Raw genomic sequence first — 9,690 nt, 5'->3', positions numbered from 1 at the left:
GCGGGGGCGGCGGGGGCGGCGAGGGCGGGGGCGGCGCCGGGCGGCGGGGGCGAGGGCGGCGGGGGCGGGGGCGGAGGAGGTCGAGGGAGAGAGATGAGTAACGGGCGGGGGAGGGGGCTTGGCCGTTAGTTAGGTTAGTTAGGGTAGCCTTTGTCGTCCGCCCCTCTTTGCCGTCCGCTTTTGTTCATATTTTCCGTCTGCGGCGGACGACAAAGCGGGGGGACGTTAAGTATTTTTTAACCAGCTCCTCAGTGGGGCCCCCCCTCCCTCTTTGCCGTCTGCTAGCGGACGGCAAAGATTCTTTGCTGTCAGCTAGCGGACGACAAAGAACAGGCTGATGGCAAAGGCTTTCTTTGTCATCAGCCAGTTCTTTGCCGTCCGCTTTCGGGTAGCTGATGGCAAAGAGCTTCTTTGCCGTCTGCTAGCTGACGGCAAAGAGCTGGCAGATGGCAAAGTAGCTGATTCCAGTAGTGTTATATTAATTATCTTACTAAAAATACATTAGTTCTATTAATTCAACTAGTTCAACTAGTTTATTAATTTACTTAGTAAACTAGTTCAACTACAACTAAAGTAGTTCAACTACAACTACTACTAATCATACTGCCCGAGTTAACTAGTACCATCACTACTAGTAATTAACATCTACTAAAAATCTAGTACTAATGTGAACCCTAAATTAACACCTACTACTACTAAAAATCTAGTACTAACTAAGCAACATCTAGTACTAGCTATGAACCCTAAATTAACATCTACTACTACTAATTCTAGTACTAACTAGTGGCAGGGGGTGGGGGCGACGGAGAGGTAGCTAGGGGCGGCGAGGGCGGGATCGGGATCGGGAGGCGACGGTGCTGGGTGGGCTCGGGTGGCGGCGGTGAGGTCGAGGGCGGTGGGAGGAGGGCTGCCGGCGGCGAAGGGAGGAGGGCGGCGGCGGCGGAGGGAGGGGCGGCCGCAGGCGGAGGGAGGATGTGCGAGGAGGAGGGAGGAGGGACGGAAGGAGGGGAGTACCTCGGCGGCGGACGGACGAAGGCGGCGGTGGCGGCGACGCACGATGACGACAGTTATCGGCACGTGGGCGAGAGTGAGAGTGTGAGTGAGAGAGAGAGTCGGTCGTGCGCGTGGGGATAAGATAGGGATAGTTGTAGCGCGTTTGCCAAAACGCGCTACAGCTAATCTGAATAGCAGTAGCGCGGTTCATTATAGGGCGCTGCTGCTAAAACTAGCGGGGGCGAGATCATGGCAATTAGAGCAGTAGCGCGTTTTGGAGGGGACGCGCTACTTCTATTTTCCTTTTAGCAGCGCGTTTTGCTATCGCGCGCTGCTGCTAAGTAGCAGTAGCGTTGTATTTTGAGCCGCGCTGCTGGTAAGTTTCTGTGTATAGACTTTTCCCTAATAGTGTGAAGATGTGCGTCTATTGCAAGGCTAGGACATTCCATGGCAAAACGTGCTTGGCATAATATATACAAACTTTGTGCTACATGTGAGTTTACTAATATATCAAAAGACAACTTATATATTGATATGAACCTAAAATGACTACTAAAACCTTTCTCGCATGTTCACAGTCTCATTAAAAGAAGGCTCATTATCATTCTCATGAGAGAAAACCTTAAAGTTTGCACCCTTATGTAAGAACATAATCAAAATCTCGACAAACTCCAAGATCAGCCAAAAAAATATATTCATCAGAGCTTCATTGTTTGGCATTTAATATCTATAAAAAAGAAAGGTATGCTTAAATTCACAACAAAGTGATATATCCGGTCGGCAGTCAAGTGAACCCCTCTTTTTACTAGTAGATCACAACCAATAGATCATTATAATCTATCTATCTATCTATCTATCTATATATCTATTATATATTACTAAAATCGCAATACGGAAGAAAATAACAAGGTATGCTAGAAAATCTCACAAATAAACAATCATCTGGCCGTACATGTGTTGACCCGTGATTCTATAAATAAAATCAATAGTTTAGATCAAACTCATAGGAGGAAATGAAGACTGTGCCACATGATCCACATTATATACTAAAGGCAAAATATAGGGTTGTTTTCGAGGCCTCACACTAATCCACATTATCAAATTATTTTGACTGTTCGGTTTATAATTATCGGCTCAGATTTAGTGAGGGATCCGCACTTATACAAGCATGTAATTCCGCTTGATGGGAGTCTGTATTGTGGGAGATTGTGTCGTATACCAAGGTGGATTGCAAATCCAAATCTGGTCAATGGTATCTTCAATCCAGATGTGAGACAAGTCAGGATGCACATCTCTGGCAAGGCTAGGACGTCGCGGGGGAAAACGTGCTATGCATAATGTATACATTGATTTATGCATACGTACATGTGAGTGTACTAATATATTTGAAATGGAACCATGTCAACGATTAGATTATATGAAGAAAATTGATATGAACTTAAAACAACTACTAAAACCTTCCGATCATGTTTACACATCCCACTCTCATTTCACTAAAAAAAAGATGTCATTCTCATTCTTCCACTCATGTCTACACATGTCATTCTCATTTCAAAATAAAAAACCTCTCATTCCCATTCTTATGCGAGAAAAACCTTGAATTTCACACGCTTATGTAATAGCACAAGAAAAATCTCCACAGACTCCAAGAATAGTCAAAATAATGATTGTAAAAGATCCATTGTTTGACATATGGTATGCGTGGAAAAGAAGGGCAAGCTTAAAATTCTCACAACAAAACGTATATCTGGTCGGTAGTCGTGTGAACCCCTCTTTTTATCGATATAGATCACAACCAATAGATATTTGTTGAAGTTAATACTTGAAACTTAGTTTTTCAAAACCGTCGAAATGGATAGAAGAGTGATCTTGCTTCAAAGACCTCGTCGCAAAGAACACAAATATGTAAATGAAACATAAATTAAACCTTCGATCCAAAAGATAAAATAGATTTAAATTTGGAAGTCGAATGAAAAAGCATGAAAGTTAGGGTGGTTGAACACGCAATATCCAACAAAAGTATGCATGTAGTGGGCCCTCAAAATAATCAAAAGCTAAACAATTGCAGGGGACTAGCCACCCTTTCGAATCTTGAGGAAAATCTGAAAATCTGTGGCCGGCCAAAAGCGTGTGCATATTAGTGGAGATCTTCACAATCAATTCAAAAATATATTGGCCTGCGCAGACCGCTAGCTGCGTGGATGTTCGAAATATTAGGAGATCACATAGTATTCATGTTGCCCACGTCACACACTCGATCCTTACGTTTCTCTACTGCAATTTCCATGGACGCCGCATCTTTCTTCGCACAATGCCGATTTCATGACGGATAACGAGCATGGATGCCATTATACATATTCCACAACCAAATGAATCGATCCATTAGCCCCAATGGCCTATGCATCACAAAACAAAACGTTGTGCAACAACTGTAGGATATATCCCCTTTGTTCAGGACCAAATAAGTGCCGGGAGGAACAGATTCAGCTGCCCTGAGGATTGGTTTTAACGAGGTGTGGCACAGGGAGGGAGCCTACCTGGATGCCACATCCAACTAACCCACCACTACTAGGTAGTAGCATCTTCGCCACCACACATGGTGCGTCTGCACACACAAAAGCTATGCCAACAATCAATTGCATTTCTAGCTCTGACGATCCAATTGAGGGGGAGCTAACTGATGTGGTTTTGATTAGTCGTGATCGATTGCAGAATCCCTTCCTGCAATGGAAAGAGACGGTGGAAAGTGAGTAGTGACTAAAGAGAGCAAGATAAGGTTAGCATAATGGGGTTTGAGTAGTGGGTGTGTCATTGAAGCTCACTCTGGGTGTTTTATAGTAATCAACTGAAGAATTGTACTCCCTCTGTCTCTAGTGTCAAAAGACGTCTTACATCTTGAGACGGAGTGAGTACAAGATTACAGGGGGCTCGAGCTTTACGCAGCTGATTTACCCTTCGTCATGCACCGATGAGCATTTGACACGAAAGGATTTCCTTTTCCTTTTTTTGGGCCCTGCTATTTAGTGTTTCCGCTTTATTACGGTTTACTTTGTTTTTTGTACTTTTGGGGTCATTAGGCACTTGCAGGATTCTCCTGTCCACTAGTTAAATTATGCTCTCGATCAGCCATTTGAGATCAGCATATGGTGCTCTCCTTAGAAAGAGAAAGGGATAGGGGCTACCATGATTTCAAGGCGATCCTATTTTCGTGACACCTGAACAGACAAGTCGACGCCGAACTTGGGACTGGCACTGCCTCGATCATGAGTCCTTTTCATCCGGTGTGCGAGAAATATGTCACGGATGGTACGTTATGTAGCAGGGCTATTTTCTGAACGTGACAACTCTCTCTCTGCATTGCATAGACTGACATCTCACTACTGTTTTGTTTTGCCTGTGTTGTGTTCTGAAACAAGGGAGCTCATCACTTAATTCTGATTCCATCTAGCAGCATTTTTAACCATTCTTTTTGGGCACTAACCACCAAAACCGGCAGCATCGGTGCTGCCACTGTTGTTAGTGCAAACCTAGGAGGGGCACAACATCCATGCTGCACACACTTGTCAAATTCCACGCGCCGCTGCTGCGTGCTGCTGCTCAGGTGGAGCTGTCTCAGACGGATGTATATATAGGAGTACACTGTATTATCACAGTGACATCCCCATGCATCAGGTGCCAGCCACTGCTTCACCATCACCACAGCTATATAACCCACGGCACCACGGAACCGCCTTTATAAAGACAGGCTCTGCGCTTGGCGTTCTTCTTCGATCCAGTTCAAACCGAGCGACACCGATCAACTTGGGCATGGCTGGAGGAGCTGCGATGGGGCTGGGAGGGCTGTGGAGGAGGTACGCGCCGCACAACATGATGATCATGGTGCAGCTGTGCTACACCTTGATGTACTTCGTCACCGAGGCCGCCTTCAACCGGGGGCTCAACCCCTACGTCTACGTCACCTACCGCCACCTCCTCGTCGCCGTCCTCCTCTGGCCCTTCGCCTACTACCACGAGAAGTAAGCTCATATGTTCATTACACCACGAGATTCAGACTTTGACGACGGTATCACGATGAATCTCTGTTAATTACCTTGCTCATTCTGCTTCGTTTTGTGCGGCGTCAGGAAGTTGAGGCCCAAGATGACATGGATGCTGTTCCTGGAGATCTTCGTGCTCTCACTTCTAGGGTAAGAACAAGAATCGCTGAGAAGATTGCATATATACATACGTACGTAGACCAACATTTGTTTAGTGATCCTGAGAGGAACTGCAATTGCAGGGTGAGCTTGACCCTAAACATGTACTTCGCGAGCCTCAAGTACACGTCCCCGACCTTCGTCACCTCCATGGTCAACACCGTGGCCTCCATCACCTTCGTCATCGCCATCGCGCTCCGGATGGAGATCGTGGACCTGCGGAGCGCGCGGGGCCTCGCCAAGGTGGCCGGCACGGCGGTGTCCTTCGCGGGGGTCACCACCATGACGCTGTACAAGGGGGCGGCGATCGCGAGTCCCTGGAGGGCGCCGGTGCACATCCCCCGCGGCGGCGACGCCCCGCACGACGCCTGGCTCAAGGGGTCCCTCCTCGCCGTGGCCAGCTGCGTTTGCTGGTCCGTCTGGTACATCATGCAGGCGACGTCCGTGAAGCGGTACCCGGCGGAGCTGTCGCTGACGGCGTGGATGGCCACCGTGGGCGGGGTCCAGTCGGCGGCCTTCACCCTGCTGCTGCAGCACGAGAGGCAGGACTGGCTCATCGGCTTCGGCCTCAAGTTCTGGTGCATCATCTACTCCGTACGCGCCTGCCCTTGTCTTCTCCCCCGTCCTCCATGCACGTCACCACCATGTGGCCAGCCAGTGCTCATGAACTGCATGCGTGCACGAACGTTGTGTTTCAGGGGCTCGCGTGCAGCGGGTTCACGGTGTTCGCGCAGCTGTGGTGCACGGAGAAGAAGGGGCCGGTGTTCGTCACCATGTTCAACCCGGTGTCCACCATCATGGTGGCCATCCTCGCCTACTTCATCTTCGGCGAGAACCTATACGTCGGAAGGTATGTACTCCTACGTAGTAGTACATGCGTGTGGTGCATGCCCGCTGTTGCTCAACTAAATGGGTGCTCCATTCCGGCATGGCACGGCAACCTGGACACGACATGAGCATGAGCGTCCGTGCATGCTCTGCTGCGTGCGTGCACCAACTATGTGTGTCTCACCAGCCGCATAATTACCGTTGTTAATTACTAATGACTGGCATGCATGCTTGCAGCATAATCGGGGGAGTGGTGGTCATCCTGGGCCTCTACATGCTGCTCTGGGGCAAGGACAAGGACCAGGAGTACAACGCTGCAGGAGCGGCGAGCGGCGACGAGCAGGGCGGCTCGCCCGATCTGGACTGCGAGAAGCAGCAGCGACAGGGGAAGAAGATGGTCGGCGTCTCCTTGGCGCAGGACGCCTCGGAAGAACAGACCAAGGCGATGAGATAAGAATTGCCTGCCATCAGTGTGCATGCCATCCAGGAGAAGCGGCCTGCCTGAACCCCTCCTACCATGGCTCTGCACTTGTTTAGTACTTACTCCTGTTCGAAAAAACACAATTCTGCAGTTGTTCGTGGCAAAATTCTTTGACATGGATCCACCAACGGGGCATGCACCTGAACTTCTGTTGCAGCATCAGTATGTGCGCTGTTTTTTTGGCGAGACGCGCGTATCTCTGGCACAAGCCCAACTCATGTATGACAAAACAGCATGAACATATCGTTCTTTTTTTTTCGCGGGTGAACATATCGTTCTTCCAGGGACGAGTGTTTTCTCCTTTTGAGGACTCATGACTCATGAGCACTTTAGGGTTTTTTAGGGCTCATGAGCAATTTAATGAACCGTCTTGTGCTGCTATGCCTGCATTACGGGGGGCGCGGATATACCTCGGTTCTTTAACCATACTAGGTAATTGCCCGTGCGTTGCAACGGGACATCCATATTCCGGTGATTCAGCGTTAATCATGTTTTCTCTGATGATAACATCTTCTGCAACCAAATCAGAATATTTCGGGTGATTCTACATCAATGATCCCTTTGAAACATGGTGCACATAGTCTAAAAAAAGTGTGGGTTATTCCTTGAGGAAAGTATCAATCCTATGTCCACACTGATCTGTAGTCGGCCCCAGGAGGTGCAGAATTTCTTGTACAAATGTCTGGAATATATCATTAATTTACTTATATTCTTAATCCAAATAAGTTTTGTACTTGTTGATCATCACATGCAAACACTCTAAACTAAAGATCGATTCGGCCGCGGTCGGTTGCCCATGCGTGGTCAGAACTCACAACTGAATGGTGAAGCATATCCTTGAAATCTGAACATAGACATACAAATAACTTTGGGTAAAAGCTTAGCCTTGAAACTTCCAAAGCTTAATAAAAAAGACATGACGTTCAATCACCGAACCTCCAGATGTCCAGTTCTCAAAATGCCGCTAGTTTGTAAGTTTACCTGCTGGAGAGAAACTATGGTTCTTTTCTCTGATTGTAGTTTTGAAGTGTGACAAAAAGTAAACCATGTAGTAACAAAGCTTGGACAAAACTACGGGCGGCCATGATGGGTCATTTGTAAGTTGTAACTTTATCATTGACGGCAGGTCGCACTGCAGCTAGCCCACTCAACCCAAATACTACGAACAACCAAAATTCAAAAGTTATTATGATCTGAACTACGGGATGGGCTCTCCACGATGACTCCAACGCCGAACATGTTGGGTGTTAATGGTCCATTACGACTCAAACGCCGAACACACTGACGCTGGGTGTTAATGGTCCACGGCCCCAAGGAGAACACGCTGGTGATGAGGTAACCATGCATTGAAGGTAGCGAGAGCATCTCAAAAATCATCAAAGCTTAGTGACCAAAGAAGGAGAGGCAGAGACATAAAATATGAGATTGTCAACCTGGAAACGAAGACATCGCTCCAGTCTGACGTCACCTAGACCCGCTGCAGATATTTCCCTCATGCCTTGGCCACCGCTTGATCTACCATGATGCCACACAAGAGAGAAACGAGATCGGGGAGGATAGGGTTTGGTCGGTGGACTCCTGCGTCTGGAGTGTGGCTGTTGGGATCGAGGGAGGAGAGGAAGAGGGACTGGTTAGAGGAAGAAAAAATCAGGAGAGATTTGGTAAGGGCAATTTTAGACCAGAAGGAAATATGAGATTGACCGTAATTAATTCTGTTATTATGCGTTACCAAATAAGAGATTGATTGGTATATGTGAATTGATTGATAACGTGCATCTGGTTACCTTATGTGAATTGATTGTGAATTGATTGCGTGCGTTTGGTTACCTTATGTGAATTGATTGCGAATTGATTGCGTGCGTCTGGTTACCTTATGTGATTGATTGCGTCCGGTTTGTGTGGTCAGATGAGGATAAAACCGGGAGGGAGAGAAAATCGCTACGGGGAGAGGGGGTCGTAGGAGAGGTTGGACGGAATGGGGAACGTAAGAGGGAAAATGGAACACTACATTTTTTTTAGATAGTAGAGATACCTCGCTTCTAGGGGGACTCGCATGAACGGAGAGGCGAGATGGGTTGGCCCAGGCACACGGGCACAGCCTCATTTTTTGGAAGGGTCTCTCTATGTCACATCTAGATGTGAGATAATATCTCACATCTAACATGATGTCACATTTTGTTTGTGGCTTTTTCATTGACAACTTTCTACAACTGGTTCGTTTATTTTTTGTTTGATGGTTGTCCAGCCAAGTTTCTCCGTTGGTGGTAAACAAGCTGAGTGCGTCTCGACTGGGCCGGTATACACACCGAAGCTTGTTGGTTTGTAACACACAGGAAAAAATCCTAAGTGTGTTGTTTCGTCTCAGAAAAAAAAACAAGAAAAAGTTGCAAGACAAAAGCCACAGTTAACAAGGAATCGAACTACCAAGCTCCAACTACTTAACGCGTGTCTTCTAGCCACTAAAACAAATGCACGTTCGTGATAATTAATCAGCGTGAATATTTAGTACTCCCTCCGTGCCATAATGTAAGACGTTTTCTGACATTAGTGTAGTATCAGAAAACGTCTTACATTATGGGACGGAGGGAGTAACTCACTACATCGTCAGATTTGAAACCTTTTTGAACATTTATTAAAAAAATTGTGAACAAATTTATAGATGCAGAATATTTTAATAAAAATGTGAACAAGATTTGTAGTTGCAAACATTTTTTTAAACACAAACAATTTTTGAAAACGTGAACAATTTAAAAATCTCAAAAAGTTTTTAAAATGCAATCAATTTTTTAAAATTTTGAATATTTTCTGGAACACTAACACTTTCCCAAAAACACGGACAATTTTTTTTTGAATAGTTATGTCACATCTAAGTATGACATCATCCCACGTATTGTCTTGTTCGTTTGTCCTGAAAAATCACAATAGCGGACGAGTGTGCCTGGGCGAGTCCCTCCACACACGGACAATTGTGAGTTGATGGCTGACTTGTAATTGGGGCCCCTACAAAATATACGCCCCCTAGTTGCGAGTCGAAGGTTGACATGCAATTGGGCCTCTAAAAAAACTACATGCCTCGAGTTGCAAGTCCGGGGTGGACTTGCAACTAGGGTGAAAACAAAACAACACCCCCGAGTTGCAAGTCAAGGGTGGACTTGCAACTGGGCCAACAGAAACCCCTAGTTGCAGGTCCAG

The 9,690-nt window shown here is 46.6% G+C and overlaps 1 protein-coding gene across 1 annotated transcript; it reads left to right on the top strand.

Annotated features, from left to right (window-relative positions):
* The first annotated feature begins 4,646 nt into the window (after positions 1-4,646).
* On the top strand, positions 4,647-6,753 carry LOC119291792 (WAT1-related protein At1g43650-like). The gene is made up of 5 exons (XM_037570599.1): positions 4,647-5,009; positions 5,118-5,180; positions 5,273-5,783; positions 5,888-6,039; positions 6,255-6,753. Exons 1-5 carry the CDS (start codon positions 4,657-4,659, stop codon positions 6,469-6,471), a joined length of 1,296 nt encoding a protein of 431 aa, XP_037426496.1. The 5' UTR covers positions 4,647-4,656; the 3' UTR covers positions 6,472-6,753.
* The last annotated feature ends 2,937 nt before the right edge of the window (positions 6,754-9,690 follow it).

Source organism: Triticum dicoccoides, chromosome 4B (genome assembly GCF_002162155.2).
Source record: "Triticum dicoccoides isolate Atlit2015 ecotype Zavitan chromosome 4B, WEW_v2.0, whole genome shotgun sequence".
Taxonomy (NCBI): Eukaryota; Viridiplantae; Streptophyta; class Magnoliopsida; order Poales; family Poaceae; genus Triticum; species Triticum dicoccoides.
This window is presented reverse-complemented; position numbering and strand designations above follow the sequence as displayed.

Bases quoted from the DNA above. Each gene is read 5' to 3' on its own strand.
- LOC119291792 (XM_037570599.1), top strand. From the start codon at position 4,657: ATGCATCAGGTGCCAGCCACTGCTTCACCATCACCACAGCTATATAAC. The intron at 5,181-5,272 runs GTAAGAACAAGA...CTGCAATTGCAG, and splicing joins TTCGTGCTCTCACTTCTAGG to GGTGAGCTTGACCCTAAACA. The intron at 6,040-6,254 runs GTATGTACTCCT...GCATGCTTGCAG, and splicing joins GAGAACCTATACGTCGGAAG to CATAATCGGGGGAGTGGTGG.